The sequence below is a fragment of the Rhinopithecus bieti genome, unplaced genomic scaffold, assembly GCF_001698545.2.
Source record: "Rhinopithecus bieti isolate Rb0 unplaced genomic scaffold, ASM169854v2 scaffold_17861, whole genome shotgun sequence".
Classification (NCBI taxonomy): Eukaryota; Metazoa; Chordata; class Mammalia; order Primates; family Cercopithecidae; genus Rhinopithecus; species Rhinopithecus bieti.
Window position 1 is genome coordinate 5540257 of NW_016809830.1, and position 21604 is coordinate 5561860.

The following is a 21604-nucleotide window of genomic DNA, read 5'->3' on the forward strand; positions in this document are numbered from 1 at the left end:
AAAAGGATGTAATAAATAACATTGTGATAGCTTAGAGAAGAGCAGATTTTTTTAATCCTTACATCACCCCACAATCATAAATACATTTCAGATATATTATTTTATGTGTCCTTTTAATTTAGGCATTGTTTCTCATCAAGTCTTATCACATTTCTGGGTGAAAAGATTTCAAGCTTCAAAAAGTGTGGAAGAAACTACAAATAAAAAAATAAATTGATTACATAAAACTGAAAATAAGTATAGGTTAAAAAATTCAACAGTAAATAATAAATTAGAAATTCCAGCAACAACAGAAGCCACATAAGTTTAATATTTCATTTAAGAGCTCAAACACTAATAACCCTTGGAGAGAAAAAAAAGCAAAGGACAAAAGAAAATGTCTTCAAAAAAAAAAACTAAAATCCTTTTAGAAAATCTGAATATCTCTAGGTGTCAAAGAAAAGCAAATTCAAACATTAAAATACTATTTTACCTGTCAACTTGGACAAAGATTCTAAAATTACAATGCCAAATAGTTAACGTTTTGGGGGTTCATACATTTTGCTAGGCGTGTTCCAACTGCTTGGCAGTAATTCATTACAGTCTCATAACAACCCTTTGAGGTAGGCACTGTTATTTCCATTTTTAAAGATGAAGAAACTGAAGCATGGAAGTAAGTAACTTTTGTGCTGGCAAGCAGCAATGAAATGGGCACTGAGAGTAGAAAATAATTTCATAATATAATTCAGCAGCCTTAAAAATGTTAATAAGCTATTATATCAAATTTCTGAGGTTCTGATATTTTCATCGAGTAGACTATATCCAAGGAAAATAATCCTAAATGAAAGAAAATATTTACAAAGACATTGAATATTGTATTATTTACAATAGAAGATATTGGGAACAATTAAATACCCAAAGCAGAATTGCTAAGTAAATATGGCATGCTCACACAATGTAATGTAAAATTACTTTCATGAATAAGTAAAATAACTTTGAAAATATTTGTCATATTAAATGAAAATGCAATATGCACAGGAAACTGTATCTACAGTAAAATCACAAGGATATAATAAAATGGATTTTAAGAGGCTAGAAGAACACATATGAAAATATATTAATTGTGGTTCTCTTAACTGTAGAAGAATAACAGGTGACCTTTTACCTTCTTAGTTATCTCTATTTTCAAAAATGTTAACAGTGGATATCAAGGTGCAATGAAAACTATACCACATTTTTAAAGAGCAAGTAATATGTTACAAGTAAAAAAATAAAAGGGGACTAAAACTGAAAATTCCAAACTTGAATAATCAAAGAGGAAAACTAAAAGATAAGTCATGCAAATCAATAATGAAAACGACAAAACTGGAGAAGACTAATTACTTTGAAATAGACTACAAAATCTGCTAGAGGGCAGCATTTATCAGTTCAGGCTGTCAAATCAGACTACTAAGGATCAAATTCGAGTGCTGCCACTTGCTAACTGTCTTACTTGGATGAGTCATTTAACCACTCCGAGTCTCTTTTCTCTATATGATGTGGTTAACAGCAGTAACATACCTAACAGAATTGCTGTGTGAATAACATGAAATATAAATTCATACAGTGACTAACATGTCATGAATAGAAAAGATAATGTTATCTCCATCATCATATTATTATAAAATTATATACCATAGATTCTATCTTTTAGAATGTAATTGTATTTGTTTTCTGAAGGGGTTAACTGTTGCTGATGTTTAGGTATCTACCAGAAAATATGAAAACATCCATAATTCTTCAAGAACATGAGTTTCCCTTTTTCAATACTTTCTTCTCATATGAATACCTCTGCCTTAATTTAATCTGAATAGTTCCATCTGCATAATCATCAGTATCACTCACATGCTACCATAAATTACATTAATAAAGCTTTATAACAATTTGTAAATAAATAAAATACAGCTCCTCAATGGCCAGCTTCCACAGTTCTCTGAACATTTCTTCTTATGCTTTTCTACTGAACTTACTTTATTATTTTCACTTCATGCCTTTAAAATATTAAAATGCTTTCTTCAACTTCGCTTACATATTTATGGGTTTTAGAGACTGAGATGGTTAAATCTGCAGGCTCTAAAAATATTCTAAAGTCTTTTTTATTTTTTGAGACAGAGTCTCCTTCTGTCGCCCAGGCTGGAGTGCAGTGGCACAATCTCGGCTCACTGCAACCTCCGCCTCCTGGGTTCAAGTGATTCTCCTACCTCAGTCTCTCAAGTAGCTGGGATTATAGGCGCATGCCACCACACCTAGATAATTGTTTTGTATTTTTAGTAGAGACAGGGTTTCACCATGCTGGCCAGTCTGGTCTCAAACTCCTGACCTCAGGTGATCCACCCGTCTCAGCCTCCCAAAGTGCTGGGATCGCGGTGTGAGCCTCCACGCCTGGCCTTATATTCTAAAATTTTTTAAGGAACTCAAAGTGTTGCCCCTTTCCACTCTCCACACACCATTCAGCTGTCCACTGTCATCTGTCCAGACCCACAAACCTTGGGCTGCATACATTCAGGGAATAAGACCTTCTGGAAAAAGACTGCCCGATATTACAACTCCCAAAAGCTCTCTGTTGGTCTACTTTCTCACCCTCAACTTAGAACTTAAATGGCAACCACATATCTAATCAAGTGATTTTTAATCTGCCTGCTTGGTCTTACCTGTTTATGTAAATCATACCTATACCATTACAGGAAATAAACACTGGGCCGGGCGTGATGGCTCACACCTGTAATCCCAGCACTTTGGGAGGCCGAGGTGGGCAGATCCTAGAGGTCAGGAGTTTGAGACCAGCCTGGCCAACATGGTGAAACCCTATCTCTACTAAAAATACAAAAATTAACTGAGTGTAGTGGCGAGTCCCTGTAATCCCAGCTACTCAGGAGGCTGAGGCACAAGAATCGCTTGAACCTGGGAGGCGGCGGTTGTGATAAGAAGAGATAGTGCCACTGTATTCCAGCCTGGGCAATAGAGCAAGACTCTGTCTCAAAAAAAAAAAAAAAAAAAGGAATAAACACTGAATTCTCACACCCCCGATACAACACAGAAAACTTCTTGTTTCCTTTCTCATGGAAACAAACAAGCTGACAGACACTGTCCTCATTTTTCTAACTGGAGATGCTGAACAAACCTGTATATCTCTTTCCTGGCAGTAAATTAACAGAACACAATATGCGAAAAGTACCTCTTTGTTTTGAAAGGATGCTGACTTGCTGACTTGCTTTTTTGATAAGCCTGTATCAAAAAAAGAGAGAGAGACCTAACCTTCAGTGTCCACAAAACACTATGAGCTGGCAAGAATGCTGTGCCTAGCCCATAATTTATGTCCTAAGAAGAGCAATAAATGGGGTCAAACCTCCCCCTTGATCACCTGGGGTCATGCTGACAAAGGCTTTGCATGTGTAATACCCCACTGTAATCTACCCACAAATGTCCAGAAAAACATGACCCAGTTTGGTCTTCTCAGTTGAAAACCCCAATTTTCAGGCAATGAGCAGGAAAGAATGGTACTTAGGACTATAATTTCCAAGGAATTAGCGAAGAGTAAAAACCTTTTATCCAGTTGGTGATATTATCTCTTAATTATCTTGAAACTTCTATCTCATGCAAAAAAAAAAAAAAAAATGCGAAGTTAGACTGTCAGAGAAAGAGAATTCATCCCTAATTTGTGCAGGTTTTAAAGCCACCTGGCCACAGTTGGGAAACAAGCAAATGAAAAGTACGTAACAGGGGAACAAAGTATATTTACAATAAAGTCATTTGAAGCTGGGCGCGATAGCTCATGCCTGTAATCCCAACACTTTGGGAGGCCAAGGTGGGCGGATTATTTGAGGTCAGGAGTTTGAGACCATCCTGGCCAACATGGTAAAACTTCGTCTCTACTAAAAACACAAAAAAATTAGCTGGGCGTGGTGGTACGCGCCTGTAATCTCAGCTACTGGGGAGGCTGACGCAGGAGAATCACTTGAACCCAGGAGACGGAGGTTGCAGTGAGCTGAGATCATAGCACTCCAGCCCGGGTGACAGAGTGAGACTCTGTCTCAAAAAATAAAAATAAAAATTTGGCCAGGCGCGGTGGCTCACACCTGTAATCCCAGCACTTTGGGAGGCCGAGGTGGGCCAAGGTCAAGAGATTGAGGCCATCCTGACCAACATGGTGAAACCTCGTCTCTATTAAAAATATAAAAATTAGCTGGGTGTGGTGGCATTCCAGCTACTCGGGAGGCTGAGGCAGAAGAACCACTTGAACCCGGAAGGCGGAGGTTGCAGTGAGCCGAGATCGTGACACTGCACTCCAGCCTAGGTGACAAAGCAAGACTCTGTCTCAAAAAAAAATAAAAATAAAAATAAAAAAATTTTTAAAAGTCATTTGAGTACTGAAAATGAACATACAAACTGCCCAGATTTAGGCATTTATCATCCAAATGAAAATGTAGATAACTGAAAATAGAAATAATGGCAACAATAATGATGATTCAATGAGCTCTCATTATAGACCAAGAGTTACTTCTAAACCTTAAACCAACACTTCACAGAAATTGTGGCTAGGGCCTAGAGATGTTAAGTAACCTGCTAATGCCACTCCAAGATGGATGACACAAATCCAGATCTGTTTGGTTCTAAAGGCTGTTCTCACTGGCCTGACCAATCGATGGTCCCATTATTTCAAGCTCCATATGCCTACAGCAGAGTGTGCTCTCCAACTCCTTTAGAAAGTCTTCGCCAATGACTAAGAAAAACCATTGATAATGACTTCAAAAAGAGAACCATCATACAAAAGTCAACTTTGTTGTTTGCTCTTTTTTTCTAAGATGCTGTCATCCATTTTCATTTCATTTTACCAGCTTGTCAAATCTTTCTTTAGACAAATAACGCGAACATTTCCCCTCTCAGTACAGTCCCATATTTTATTATCTTGACTTTTTTTTCCCTTACCTAAGTAGGATGAAATAAAGTGTCCTACTGCAGCTAGACTGCAGCACTTACAAAACCATCACTCTTATCTCTTGGTCATTATTTTCATTTTGTTGTTGTTTTTGAGATGGAGTCTCGCTCTATCACCAGGCTGGAGTGCAGTGGTGTGATCTTGGCTCACTGCAACCTCCACCTCCTGGGTTCAAGGGATCCTCCTGCCTCAGCCTCCCCAGTAGCTGGGACTACAGGCATGTGCCACCACATTCAGCTAATTTTTTTGGATTTGGTAGAGACGGAGTTTCACTATGTTGGCCAGGATGGTCTCGATCTCTTGACCTCATGATCCGCCAGCCTCAGCCTCCCAAAGTGCTGATTACAGGTGTGAGCCACCACACCTGGCCCGTCATTATTTTCACCGTAATGTACATATGTCCATTTCCAGCCAGGATCCACCTAAATCCAAGTACTATCCAAGTATTAACTACTATAGACAGATCCATCAGGTACTAGTCAGGAAAATTTATCAATTGTTCCAGACTCCTCCATATAACATGCTCTTAGCATTCTAACAGCATCTGCAAACAGAGGTTGTTAATGTATCATTTATGATTTCATAAATATCCACAAAACTAATACATTCAAGTATCATATATATTGACCTTCCTTAAAGTTCCAAAATCACCTAAAGTAGACTTCCTAAGTGCCCTTTCTATGTACTCCCTGAGGGCTTTGAAAAACCTCTTTTCATAAGATTTATCATACTCCATTATAATGGCTGTTTGCTGCTCTGGCTCCCTCATTAGACTAAATACTACAAAAAAAAAAAAAAAAAAAAGATATCTTATCCATATCTCTGGTTCTAGAAAGTGCCTGAAATATGGCAGATACTCAGATATTTGCTCAATGAACGTCTAATCAAAAATATGTTGCACCAAACTGAACACTACACTTGAAAGGTAATTCGTTTCTTCCTAGCAATTTTGCCATTTAAAATAAATTTAGAGAGCAGTGCATGGTGGCTCACACCTGTAATCCTAGCACTTTAAGAGGCCAAGATAGGAGGATCGCTTGAGGCCAGGAGTTCAATACCAGCCTGGGCAACACAGCAAGACCTCATCTCTAAAAAACAAAAATTAAATTAAAAAAATTAAATGTAAAGTCATTTTGAAATTGACCCATGATTGTGCTACTCAAGAAAAATTAGTTGTGGTATAATACTCTCTCTCCAGTCCACAATAAAAAGTCAATTTAATCAGCTACTTCATTTACTAGGTTTAGCATCAAATCACTTCTGACCATTATTAAAAGTAAATTTCATGCCTAATCAGCAATATGATTTAAGATTTTAAGGAATCTTTCCAAAACATAAGAATTTCTGATTTTTTTAAATGTTTGGCATGATATCAGCACAGTCAGCTAAGGATGCAGTCTTTCTCATTACTGTTAAAGGGGACTCTCACTGCCAGTCCCTTAGCACCAAGTTTTCTGGCCTCCTACACAAGAGACAGATGTATGATATTAAATTGAGGTTTTGCCATTAAAATAACAAAAATTACTTGCACCAACCTAATATCTGAATGTATACATAACATTCATAGCATGACAGGGTCTCACTCTGTCACCGAGGCTGGAGTGTAGTGGCGCAATCATGGCTCACTGCAGCCTTGAACTGCAGGGCTCAAGCGATCCTCTCACCTCAGCCTCCCAAGTAGCTAGAACTATATGCCCATGTCACCAAACCCAGCTTTTTTTTTTTTTTTTTCTTTTTTGGTAGAGACAGGGTTTCAATATGTTGCCCAGGCTGGTCTTGAATTCCTGGCATCAAGTGATCCTCCCAGCCTGGCCTCTCACAGTGTTGAAATTACAGGTGTAAGCCACCATACTCAGCCTCAATTTTTTATCTTAAACACAATAGTATAGAATAGTAGTAAAAATTTGGAAAACATAAAATTATCAAGAATATAAAACCAGCTGGGCGCGGTGGCTCACGCCTGTAATCCCAGCACTTTGGAAGGCCAAGGCGGGTGGATCATGAGGTCAGGAGATCGAGACCATCCTGGCTAACATGGTGAAACCCCGTCTCTACTAAAAATACAAAAAATTGGCTGGGCGTGGTGGCGGGCGCCTGCAGTCCCAGCTTCTCAGGAGGCTGAGGCAGGAGAATGGTGTGAACCAGGGAGGCGGAGCTTGCAGTGAGCCGAGATCGTGCCACAGCACTCTAGCCTGGGCGACAGAGCAAGACTCCGTCTCAAAAAAATAAAAAATAAAAAAATAAAACCAATCAGAATGCAAAACTAATATAGTATTGGTACATTAATACATTTGTGCTTTTAAAATGTGAGAGCTATACTTACATATACTCTACATACAGCTGCTTTCAAGACTAGAAAATTAGCAAGGCTTGAAAGATTATGACCAGGATGATGAAGGATTACGGTAGTAAAATGGTGACTGTACAAACCTATTCCTCATCATCTGAAGAGCAATTTGACAATATCTACTCAAAAGCCTTTAAAAATTAATATGCCTTTTTTTTATAGCAACTCTAAGTATAAGAACTTATCCTAAGAAACCATTCTAGAGCTACAAAAATATTTAGCTGTACTAATTATCACTCTCACTGTTGATAACAGGCAAAAAAAAAAACTTTTAAGCAACATTCTAAAATGTCCAATAAAAATGAATTACAGAATATCATTTAAAATGATGCTGTGGGAATATTCTTAGTAACAAACATGACCATCTTTAGAAAATATCACTATTTTCCATAACTATTATTTAATTTTAAAATAAAATTAATATCAAAAGATGGTGCCAAATACATAAAATATATGACAATGTTCTCAAAATCTAAGAGAATTAAGTGTTAAAGGAAAAAGGAATGACACAGAATGTTACGTACATTACATTTTAAGAAAATAATGTTAGTTCTGCTTCCTGCTTTTGCTTAGTTTGTATTAACAAAGTTTGCTCTGCTTGATTTCAGATATTGAGCTATGGGTATTCACATTGCTTTTAAATGCAATATTCAAATTAAATTAGTAACAAAATCTAGAATCAAAAAAGTAAGATAAGAGGAAATTCAGGCAAAAGCTTTCAGTACTTTGTCAGAATAACAGTATGATATATTAAAAAGAATATCTAATTTATTAATTGTTCTTACCGGTTGTGAACATTAGCCACACTGGTATACATACACTCATGTGTTCTATTCATATTGTCATACCTGTTTCTAGGAGCCAGGAATCTAAAACTCGTTTTAATACTGTCAACTGAAGGCGCAAACACTAAGGTTCAGGTTAGATGCCTCACATTCCTGTTCTCACAAATCCATGCTGCCCCCTTCTGGGTATTTTTGGAGATTATGTGACCAAAAGTTTAATAAGGTAAATTAAACAAAAAGAATTCATTTTTTAACTAATATATTAAAGAACTTAGCCTATAGGCTTACATGTAGAAACATACTACCGGTACTACACAGTTTATTTTTAGGCATTTTCCAAAACTTCTGTTCTAAATAATTCTAACAACAGAAAGACAGCTCTGAGAATTTAGTCATCAATGCAAATAAGGAAAATAAATAGTAAATATTATAAATAGTTATAATACTAAAAGTAAATAAAATATGACATTTTAAGAAGTTTCCCTACTCCTTCCTCTCACTCTCAAAAGTAAACCAGGGACTGAATTGGGCACTAGCTTTCCCTTTGGTTTTAATATTTTTACTACCTATACATGTATCCAAAAACATGCAGTATAGATTTGTGTTTTTAAAATGTAAATAAATGGTATCACACTGTATCACACACACAAAGGTTCCATACCATAAACTGTACTTCTACTTCTAAATCCAGCTGCCTGCCACAATTACAAATCCACTAAGAAACATATGGATACTGTTCATGTAAAATATCACCACAATTCAAAAAGTTGGAAATATTCCTACTGGGTCATTAGCGTTATTTTTTAACTTTCTGAATTTTTCCCTGTTGTCAATCCTATCTATCTGGTGTATTCAAGGAAAATGGTTTTAAAGTACCTTGATATCTTAAAATCAATTTTCTTGCCTTAGGTATATTTTGCAAAGTCTGGTTTCTTTCTCTACGAGTAACCTATGTGGAAACAAAAGAAAAATTCCTGGGTCTTGGACAGTAGACTCCTTAATGCTAAAATCTATAATAAAAGGAGAACGATAAGTAACAGGGAAAGGTAAAATAAACTGGGAGGGAGGTGGAAGGGAAGATGTCAGATCATCTCATCTATAACTACATAATTCTAACGATGGAGCCTTGGAGGAAGTTTTCTGCCGCATCACTCCAAAGGCGTTAAAAATATCTGCCTTCCCTTTCACCAGCTCTCTTCAGATTCCCCAGGCAACTGGTACACTCTTGGCCTCCCCTATCCTAGACTTCAGATTTTGCTAATTCACCCAAGTCTACCTCTCACAGCTACTCAGATCTGAAAATCATTCTATCTCTAACCACGCTATGTTGCGTAAATTTTGTAGTTGTCAGAATAAAATTAAGCCAATATTCTATAGTTCTGAAGCATTAAAACATTGTAATACAGAAAATATCTGAAGGATTAATAAGACGTTGCACTCAAGGTTAAGGGAACCAAAAAGCTGGAGAACAGGAGAGAAAGGGAGACTTGCGCTTCCTTAGTAATTTTTATACCTTTTGCATTTTACATTACATGCATAACTATCTATTTATGAAATATTTTTAAGGTACCATAGTAAATAGTCCAAGTACAGATGAAAATTTAATAGCCCAGTTTAAATTTAAGCTGTTTTCAAAAAAGTGTTTCTAATACATCTCCTATATCTAATATTTGAAGTGGCAATACAATTTAATAATAACATAAAGGCTCCACTTTAAATTTGAATCCTATTAAAATTTGTAAGAACTGTCACATCTGAATAGCAATAAATTATGAGAAAATCACTCATTTAAAACAATAAACATAACTTGGAAAGATAAAATGGTACAGGACTTTATATCTGTCATATAATTTCTATACTGTGAACAGCTTTATTTCAAACAAATGATATAGCAGTTTGTTTTATCAAGAAACTGAACCTTTACATTATATACTTTTAAAAAAATAGAAATGTCAAATAACCTAATATTAGAAACCTCAAAACCACAGATTCCAACACCTCTCAAGAAGTCAGTATGTAGTCAAACCTCTCAGGTCTTTTCAAGTAGTTTACCAAAGCTGCTTGTTTCTCTGGGTACCTATAATATGCCCCTGCCATCATTCACCAAAACATTTGTGATTTATAGTCCACCTGTACCAGGCTTAAATACTTGCCTTATCCTACTTCTAAAATGTAAGCTTATATTTCTTGGAACATTTAAACACATTACTTCCTCAACTGTTCTCAATAACCCTTCATAACAACACAATCCTGAATTATTTCAATGTTTTATATCTTAAAGGGTACCTTCAGATTTTTTAGTTTTCTTACATTTTAATTCTTTAAAATAATCCATATCAGGTAAAAGCTAAATATCAGTTAACCAGACTATTCAATGAATCAATACTGAATTTCAAAGATCTTTTCCTAAATGAACTTTTGCTTTTTTAAGAAACAATATTGGCCAGGCGCAGTGGCTCATGCCTATAATCCCAGCACTTTGAAAGGCTGAGGCGGGCAGATCACGAGGTTGAGAGATCGAGACCATCCTGGCCAACGTGGTGAAACCCCATCTCTACAAAAAATACAAAAATTAGCTGGGCATGGTGGCACATGCCTGTAGTCCCAGCTACACGGGAGCCTGAGGCAGGAGAATCGCTTGAACCCGGGAGGTGGAGGTTGCGTTGAGCCGAGATCGTGACACTGCACTCCAGCCTGGCAACAGAGCAAGGCTCCATCTCAAAAGAGAAAGAAAATGAAAAATAAACAATATCTTTAAAAAATGAAAACAAAATCCTTTAACACAAAATAAAAGGAAAATCTATTCAATTTAGGTACTCTACATAATACCATATTTAGGCAATATTTGTCATCTTTGAGTAGGCCAATTTTTTTAAGTAATTAAAAGTCCCACTGACAAAAGAACAGAAAAGAGTTCATTAAAATAAAGCATACAAAACCACTTAAGTCTGGCACTAAATTAATGGTAATCTATAGTAAGAATTTGGAAAGACTTTTAGATAAAAAGGTATTTTTAAAAGCTCAAAAATGAAGGAGTAGGGAACGAAAGGATGACAAACACCCAGACAGCAGAAAAGTAAGTACATGTTATTTGTCTACTGACATGTATGTGGAGTTGGGAAAGGAGGTCTGGAGTCTGTCTTCAGAGCTCATCTCCAACTTCCAGCTGCAGCATCTGTTCTACCTAGCAGACAGTTTTTCATTTTTTGTTTACTAGCCACCTAAGTTAGGAGACAAATAATGAATTATTTTGTTGAGTACTTTTTCTTAACAACTTTGTACATTTTAGGAAACATGAAATGTGACTATAAAGTAAGAAAGGAGAATCTCATCAGCCTTGTACATTCTTATTCACAGTTAAAGCAATTTTTACACACAACTGACATTTCTCGGTTTTAGAATATCTTTCCTGAACAAATAATTACAAGAAGTCAAAACTCAGCTTCTATCTGAATTTACCTAAGATAAAACCCAAAACTATTCTAATAAACAAAACAGATGACAAACTTTTCAGCTTTTATCTCTAATCATTACTTTTGGTAAATATTTATAATCTTTCAACTACAAATAGCTGATCAACTATTTCAACTACTATTGCCCAATCAAAACTTTTAAACAAAATAAAATACATTCTGCTAAAAGAACAGGACACTGGGTCAATTTATGAGAGGGACTATTCAAGCATTAGAATCAGTATATGATGTAGCAAACTCTAATCTCAGCCACACATTTTCTAAACATTTAGCAAACATCAAACTCTTTGCTTTTTATTAAGCAGTTAGGCCCTTTGATCTTTAAACATACTTGCTGATGTGCATAAAACCACCTAACCAGCTAACTGAACAGGTTATTAACTAGCTAGTCATTATTTATTTATTTATTTATTTATCACATAGCTAAAAGCAAGTATCTTTGTCAGTACTTTTGAATAAGAATTTTAAAATTTCTTTTTTCTTTTTAAAATTTCAATTTTTTGAAATTTAACTTTCATTTTAAGTTCAGGGGTGCATGCACAGGTTTGTTACATAGGTAAATTTGTGTCATGGGGGTCTGTTGTACAGATTACTGCATCATGCAAGTACTAAGCCCAGTACCCACTAGTTATTTTTCCCAATCCTCTCCATCCTCCCGCCCAAGAAAATTTCTATTGTTAAGCATGTAATAACTAAATTACAAATTGCAAATACATTATTTTTCAAGTGCTAGACTTCCCTGTCCAGATCACTTTTCCTCATATTCTCCAGGCCAACTACTGCTTTTGGCTTGCCCAAGTCTAGTAGGGAGCCCTGTCTCCATTTAGTTGCATAGATGTCTATTAGTATTTTATTTACTACATTTTATTTTAAATACAAATAGTCAAAACATCTCATTATATTAAATACCCACTTGAAATTTTTTAAAAGAAATTTGTTTAAAAAACACAAGGAAATATATAAGTTAAAACGTATAATTAACATATTCAAACAGAGAACATGACCTTGTGTAAGCCACTCCAAACTTCTAGTCACATTTGTAATTTAAAGAAAAACTATATCTTATTCTATCTAATATTCTATTATTTTAAATATTTTATTCTCTCTCACACACACAAAATCAATCAAAACAGAAATGGTTGTTCTAAACTGGTATAGAATTATCTAAATAATCAATTTTGCATTGAAAATTAGATATTTCACCAAATGTGCATTCAGAGAAGAAAACTTTCATGTTTCACCATAGGACATAACTACTAAAAAATGAAGTTTAGGAGAGAGGTTGTAACAATACCTTAATTTATTAATGTAATTACAATAATATCTATTTCACCAAAATAGGACATAAAATTGGTTAAATAAATACATGGCAATTTTTCACAGTAAATAAGAAATTAACAACCTAATTGGAAGAAAGGAATAAAAAAGAAGAAAGAGAACAATTAAGGAGGTAAATTTGCAAAGCTGCCAGGAAAATAATGAGAAACATTGGTACCAGGATTTCTTACAAAGCCACCAATATCAAATCAAACAAAATCTAGCACTGGCAGAATATGGCTGATAAAATAAATTATCAGGAAGATTAATAAGCAAGCAGAAAGGCCAAGAAAAATTTTGTGCATTTTGATATGAGACATCTTGTAGATACTGCAGCAGACACACCAGTTAAGACTGTTTTCAATTTCAGTAATAGCAGAGCTGATGACAGTGAATGAATTATGATAAGCATGACATGTCTACAAGACAATGTGTCTACATGTGCACACAAATGTGTGAGTGTTGGGAGATAGTGATTATGCACACAAAGATGACTAATCACATGAATAAGTCCCACGATTAATAAACAGTAAAAAGAAGTACTGTTATCAGTCCTAAGCCTTCCTAAAATCTCATATTTCTATTTATATGACATCATGGCCTAACTTAAAATGCATCACTAAGAAAGCAATCTGGTTCCACAAAGTTATGATGAAATTTTCCAAAATCATAATCAGTGACTGTCAGGCTTTGTCTCCCTTGTTACAACAATTTTTTATTTAAATGAACTCTATTGATAAGTATTTTGCCTTTACCAACATATACATTCATTGTCTTTGCTCAGATGGACCCAAAAATAATGAGATTGTACAATGTCTTCAGACATACTTAAATTATTTTAAAACATAAAATTGAAACTTCATTCAACAAAGATTTTCTCAACTGCTGCTGTGTTTCAGAAAGAAGCCAGACCATTTCGAAGCTAGTAACAGGAAAAAACACTATGTCCATCTTCTGTTTCTATGTGCCCCAATAGTTAATGACCGTAACTTTGCCTAAATGTTACTATTATTTTAGTTTTAAAATTGAAACGGTTTTCTTAATTCTCTTGTCACATTTCCTTTAAGTTAGTCTAGATTCCATTTACATTCCTGATAGTAATGTAACTTGGCTGTACCATAGTGAAATATTTTTTTATATAAATCAACTTACACTACAGTTTTCAGGTGGAACTAGAAGTTGAGTAATCTCACCACCATGAACACAGAAGATGTGTTTCATTTCTCCAGAAAATATGTCCCAAATTATGACCGAAAAATCCACACCTCCAGATATCAGGTATCTTTGATCATACCGAGCTGAGACCTGATGAGGATATAGCAAACATGTGACTTTGTTCCGATGACCACGGAGTGTTCTGTGAGGTGGCCAACCTGTGAATGAGGGTTTGGATTTAAAATGGGAAAATTAAAGGCCTACCAAGTTTCAGTAAGTAAAAGTAAACATGAATGTTTAGAATAGCTATAAATTATATCACAGCAAAGGCTTCCAATTTTATCTTCTAAAACCCTAATTCGGTATCCACAAGCCATGTGAGCACTTGAAATGGGGGTAATCCAGATTCCTATGTGCTGTGAATTTAAACTAGTTATGAGATTTTGAAGTGTTGATATAAAAAATGTAAAATATTTCATCAACAACCTTCATATTGATTAGAAGTTAAAATGAAAATAGTTTTTACTATGTTGGGTTATATAAAATATAGTCAATTTCACCTGTTTCATTTTATTTTTTAACATAGGTATTAGGAAATTACAGGTATGGTTATATATATGGTTGACATTAGATTTCCACTGGCTGTTGGGAGGCAAAGGCAGATCACTTGAGGTCAGGAGTTCGAGACCAGCCTGGCCAACATAGTGAAACTCTGTCCCTACAAAAAATACAAAAGTTAGCTGGGTGTGGCGGCGTATGCCTGTAATCCCAGCTACTTGGGAGGCTGTGCAGGAGAACTGCTTGAACTTAGGAGACAGAGGCTGCAGTAAGCCGAGATCATACCACTGCACTCCAGTCTGGGCAACACAGTGAGACTCTTTCTTGGAAAAAAAAAAAAAAGAGTTCTACTGGATGGTACTGTTATGGAAGATTTTCAGAATTACTGGTAATATAGTAATTATTTAGTAATCCATAGAGATAACTAAGAGATGAAACTATTAACATATATCAAAGAGATAAAATTGGATACTTTATTTATAGTCATTACATTGTATTAATTCCAATAACAGTCCATGAATATTGTATCTATACATTAAACTCTACCAACTACATAGCACCCCAGCAACTAACTACACTGATTCATTGTGTTTATTTAAAAACAAAGAATAGAGACATTTTCACTATCAGGGTAAAAGCTGTCAAAACACTTTAGACATAGAGAGTGCTTTGGTATACCTCTTCTGAGCATGTGTTCCCCTTGCAACAGCTGCACTATGGCCGTCTGTGTGGCAGGTACAATAACTATGCTTCCATCTTCACGGCCACAAACAAGTCTTCCATGTGCTGGTATGTACACACTTGCAGTTACTTTAAGAGGTTCATTGCTATTGGGAATCACACTCAGTTGATCTATAATTCCAGCAGGACAAGGATTCAGTTTATCAAATGCCTCTTGCAAACTAACAGAAGTTGTCATTGCCAGCCCTGTAAAGGTTTGGTTTTGTATAAAAGAAAAACATTTATGCATGTTAAAAAAAATTTAAAACATTAAAATAATGTTGATTGATCCAGTAATCAAAGAAAATGATATATGTACATTATGAATGTGTTATTCAGTAGTATTTAAGATATTAAATTAATTAAGAAATTGTTATACAGGATTTACTATTACCTTCTTCTCTTTCCTGTTTATCAGCTGTGTCTGATATGTTCCAAATATTCAACCTCCCAGAAGAATCACCCTGAATTAATAGTTTATGGAAATATTCTCTGCATCCATAGAAGAACCGAGTAACAGGAGGACAAATTAGCAACTGCCAAAAAAAGTATTTGAATATCTTTAGCTGTATTTTTAATCAAAATATTTCACACATTAATGCTTTTCAAACAAAGGCGTTAGGTAATTTGTCCCAGTAGCCAAGTTGAAAAAGTGTATATAGCATGATTATTCAACAATATTTTAAAGTATTTCTATAGCATTAACATACATGTCAACTAATATTTAATCTAGTATAACATACACATTGAATGAAACAAAAACAGCATTTACAGCCTTTGTCTAAAATTAGTATTTATGCTACATTTCTCCACTTTATAATAACTCATGTTTAGCCACAATAATGCAATTTAACTGCCTATTATTAATTAACACAGAGCTATGTTTTCTTTACTAAAAAGAAAAGTCTTCACTTAAGAGGTCAAGATGAGAGAACTCACTAATCCTAGCTTTTTTTGCCCACTCCTGATTAATCATTAAGAATAGCAACAAAATTAGGGCACAGTGGCTCATGCTTGTAATCCCAACAATGAGAGGGAAGATCGCTTGAGGCCAGCAGTCAGAGACCGGCCCTGGGCAACAAAGCAAAATCCTGTCTCTACAGAAGAAAAAAAAAAAAAAAAAAAAAAAAAAAAATTTGCCCAGTGTGGTGGCACAGGCTCATAGCTCCAGGTATTCAGGAGGCTGTGATGGGGGCATCACTTGAGCCCAGGAGTTTGAAGCTACAGTGTACTATCATTTCGCTACTGCACTCCAGCCCGCATGACAGAGAAAGACCTTGCCTCAAAAACACAAAAAGTAGGCTGGCCACAGTGGCTCACACCTGTATTCCCAGCACTTTGGGAGGCCGCGGCAGACAGATCACTTGAGGCCAAAGTTCAAGACCAGCCTGGCCAACATGGTGAAACCCTGTCTCTATTAAAAATACAAAAATTGCTGGCAGTGGTGGTGTGAGCCTGTAATCCCAGCTACTTTGGAGGCTGAGGCAGGAGAACCACTTGAACCTAGGAAGCGGAGGTTGCAGTGAGCCGAGATCGCATCACCGCACTCCAGCCTGAGAGAAAAAGGGCAACTCCATCTAAAAAAAAAAAAAAACTGAACAAAACTAACAAAACTGAACTATCAAGCTTGTGCAATTAGAGGACCCCATTGTTAAAATCAGTGTATTTTTCAACTAACAGAGTATCATTTTTTACTTGCTCATATTTTCATAATCAATTTGAAACTAGTCTATGTTAGCCATCAACTACCAGGAACAAAAACCACTCATTAGGGTCTTATGTGTACTTTTATTTTCAGCTTAAGATTTTGTGCCTTCAATGAAGTACTATCTGAAAATACTAAATATCATGGTGGACTTCTACTAAAATTCAGAGGGTTACTTCACAAATACTGGAAAATTAAAGAACAGAATCTTAGCCTGAAAATCAATAATAAATTTGACTTCAGTTTTGACAATTATAGTTAACAGTCTAATTACTATATTCAAATACTGGTTATCAAATACAGTAATTAACAGCTAAAAGCATTAGCCAATGGAAACTATACATATTAAGCATAACCAATTGTTTGACTTACTGAATTTTTTTTGCTTTTGAGACAGGGTCTCGCCATGTTTCTCAGGCTGGAGTGCCACGGCACGATCACAGCTCACTGCAGCCTCCACCTCCCAGGCCCAGGGATCCTCCCACTTCAGCCTCCCAAGTAGCTGGGACTACAGGCATGTACCACCACACCATGCTACTTTTTTTCTTTTCTTTTTTTTTTTTTTTTTTTTAGAGATATATGTTGCCCAGACTGAAATTTTAATTGATAAACTATACATTTAAAAGGAAAATTGCTACAGCAGCTGTAATAACCGATATTCTACATTTCAACACACTACAAAATATATGTATTTAATTTAAAATGTATTAGGGAGTTGATATTTAAAGAAAATGATATGTTTTTTTGTTTTATTTTGCTTATTTTTTTTTATATAAATCATTATTCCTTAGGTCAATTGGAAGTGACTATCTAGGTTGAAGAGCAGTAAGGAGAAGTTTGAATAAAGGTCAGGCTATAGATGATCTTAATTGTACAGAGATGCATAAAATCTAAATATTCAAAATATTCATGGAAAGAACAATTCCCTTCCCCTAGCCATCCTGTCATACAAATGTGAGACGTAATGTTCAGAATGATAAAGCCATGGAAACCTAGAACATCAATTAAAAAAAAAAAAAAAAAAAAACCTCTACTTTCAAAGCCAAAGCTTCCTCCTTACTGCTCAATATAGAATTGAAAACCCAGTACTAAGTGCTGTTACTTCAACATTAAGTGGATATTAAGCACATTTTCAGAAATGACAATAAACTTTTCTTTTTATAGAGAAAAAATGTTTTATTCTTCACTTCTAGTTTCTAATGATCTAAACTGCTACATGATTTGGTGGAGGCACTGCAATGCCTTGTTCAACTAAGGAACTAGTATTACTCAGCATTAGTACATAATTATGTGTGCTCTTCTAAAATTATATCTGTCACTGTTTATAATTGCATGATAGTATATAAAATAATTTACACCATCAATATGAACTTCATCAAAAAGTCAATTTCAATATGCAATTAGCATAAGATCACTTGTACTCTTAGAAAAACGAACGTTATTTCATAGGCATAGTATGTATTTTAAATAAGCAGATTTTGAAATGTCCTTATAACTGATCATCTCAAAATGTCTTACATCTAACACAGTGCTTTGAATTGTATCAAATTTTTTAAACCTGTCAAAAGACAACAATAAATACAGTTGTAAAAGTTTTCAATGTAACTTTCAATTATAAATGATACCTCAAGAATTTTACCTCTTTATCTTTTCGATCCAAGAGGTTATGTTGTACAGGAGGAATCAAATTTTCAACTGCTTTCCCCACATCACTGCGGAATGAATCACTGGCTGGAAGGCAACTGAAAATGGACAAAATGCAATATTCAATTAAAATACTGACATTAAATATTTTATAATTCCATATGTCAAGGTTTTTTGGTATTGGACAAAAAGGGGCTTTTTAAATGACAGTTAATTTAGTGCAGGCATTAAATTAAATAATTAAAGTTATAAAAATATTATCCTTCAAATAAAAATCCAACTAATTTTTGCGCTTAGAAGTTAAATTGGAATTAAAAATAGAACTTAAGAAGTTCTGAAGTGTTTCATCAAAGTTAAATATTTACACTATTACATTTTCTTAAGTTCAGGTTGTACCCTAAATTCTGAATCTTTTACTTTTGATGAGTCCTAATTTATTACTTACTGCATACCTGGCAGGTAGTTTGTAAATATAACTTTGCCCATTTTCTGTCCAAATGATGACTTTATCTGCTGAGACAAAGTCCCCGCCAGTCCATGTCTGTCCATTTTCACTAGGACCTGAACACAACAAGGAATNATTAAATTAAATAATTAAAGTTATAAAATATTATCCTTCAAATAAAATCCAACTAATTTTGCGCTTAGAAGTTAAATTGGAATTAAAATAGAACTTAAGAAGTTCTGAAGTGTTTCATCAAAGTTAAATATTTACACTATTACATTTTCTTAAGTTCAGGTTGTACCCTAAATTCTGAATCTTTTACTTTTGATGAGTCCTAATTTATTACTTACTGCATACCTGGCAGGTAGTTTGTAAATATAACTTTGCCCATTTTCTGTCCAAATGATGACTTTATCTGCTGAGACAAAGTCCCCGCCAGTCCATGTCTGTCCATTTTCACTAGGACCTGAACACAACAAGGAATAGTCTCCAGCATCGAACACCTGCAAGGAAGAAAGAAATTTACAATCTACTCCATGATACTATAATAAGTAAGATCCAGTGACATTTCAAGTTTAAAAAAAAAAAAAAGCCTGGAAATATATTTAGAAAACTCAGTTTGCTGCATCAGATAAAGACAGTTTGTCATTAAGCCCTGGGAAAGGTCACCTTCAATAGGGAAAACACAACTAGGCCCCTAGTTATGGGTAAGCTCCCTGTGGACAGGGAACACACTGTGACAAGTGGAACAAGGGCGCTCTCCCTACAGGAACAGTTATCCTCAGACTTTCTATCTAGAGAAAGTATTCCATTAAAAAATTGCAAATAATAGGAAATCAACCTCAAACATGCAGGCTTGAGTCCCGTTTTATTTCTATGTCTAGGAACAGCATTTCTCTTTTTTTTTTTTTTTTTTTGAGACAAGGTCTTGCTCTGCCACCCAGGCCGAAGTGCAGTGGCACAATGAGAGCTCACTGCAACCTCAAACTCCTGGGCTCAAGTGATTCTCCCACCTCAGCCTCTCGAATAGCTGGAACTACAAGAGCATGTCACCATGCCCTGCTAACTTTTTTATTTTTTATTTTTTGTAGAGACAGGGTCTCACCATGTTGCCCAGGCTGGTCTCAAACTCCTGGGCTCAAGCGATCCTCCCACCTTGGCCTCCCAAAGTGCTGGGATTATAGGCCTGAGCCACCTTGCCTGGCCCAGTAACAACATTTGTAACAATAAACTCTGGCATGAGAATAACATTATTATAAGGGAATTACTTTGTTTTACATTATTTCATCAACGTTCTAAAATACTATAGTTAACAGGCTCAATTTTACTGTGTAATAATTTTCACATATAAAATTCAAATCCCTATAATTTCACCCACAATAAAGGTTACTAACCTTATAGGGCTTTACATCTGCAAGGCACTCACTGCAAAGTTTACAAAGTACCTTTACAATTATTATCTCAAATGCCCTGAGAATCATCGCAGGTGTTACTATTCCAGTTTACAGATAAGAAACGGACACAAATAAGGATTTGATCAATTGCTCAAAGTCTTATGACCAGTAAGTGATAGTGTTAGAACTAAAAGCTCTGCTCTTACAATTTCTAGCAGAATTATTCTTTCTATCACTTTCAATATCTGAAAAAAGTACATTAAATGTTGTTAGAAAATGTTCCCAGGAGGAATGAGTAATTCCTCATTCCCCAATAGCTCAGAAGTTTTATTTTACTTTTCTTTAAAGAAAACAATGAAGTTGCTCGTGTGGAGCCTTGAAGTTAGAACACATCCTAGCTGCATTTACCATGATTTCTTACAGTATTTATCAGCGTGTAACATTAGCACTACAATTATAGCCAAGAAAACTCCAAGAATAATGAAGGGAAACTAGTCCTCCAGCCCTATTATCTGTTAAAGCAAATCATAAAACTATAAAAATTAAAACAATACAGTATTAATTCATGAATGGGCAGACAAATCCAGAAGTCTGAAAACAGATTCCAATAATGGAATATAGTATATTATCAAGGGACAACAGACGAATGAATTATTCAACAAATGGCATCAGGTACTGGGGGGCAGTCCATCTGGAATAAAAATAAAACTGGATCTACATCTCACAATATATACAAAATAAATTCCAGATTAAAGATTCAAAAGTATGTAACCAAAACCATATAGGGCTGGCGCGGTGGCTCATGCCTATAATCCCAGCACTTTGGGAGGCCAAGGCAAGCTGATCACTTGATGCCAGGAGTTCAAGACCAGCCTGGCCAATATAGTGAAACCCCTCTCTACTAGAAATACAAGAATTGGTCAGGCGTGGTGGCGCCTGCCTGTGATTCCAGCTATTTGGGAGGCTGAGGCAGGAGAATCCCTTGAACCTGGGAGGCGGAGGTTACAGTGTGCCGAGATTGCACCATTACACTCCAGCCTAGGCAACAGCAAGACCTCTCAAAACAAACAGACCAAAAATAAAAAATAAAAAAAAATAAAAAATAAA

The 21604-nt window shown here is 35.3% G+C and overlaps 1 protein-coding gene across 1 annotated transcript in view; it reads right to left on the reverse strand.

The window, feature by feature from the left end:
* Positions 1 to 21604, reverse strand: part of WDR7 (WD repeat domain 7) — a 407408-nt gene that overhangs the window by 345823 nt on the left and 39981 nt on the right. The window contains exons 8-12 of the mRNA XM_017890454.1: positions 19461 to 19606; positions 18654 to 18756; positions 15704 to 15845; positions 15268 to 15516; positions 14029 to 14249 (exon numbers count right to left, since the gene is read on the reverse strand). Of these exons, the coding sequence (XP_017745943.1) occupies positions 14029 to 14249; positions 15268 to 15516; positions 15704 to 15845; positions 18654 to 18756; positions 19461 to 19606 (861 nt within the window). The remainder of the gene's footprint in view (positions 1 to 14028; positions 14250 to 15267; positions 15517 to 15703; positions 15846 to 18653; positions 18757 to 19460; positions 19607 to 21604) is intronic.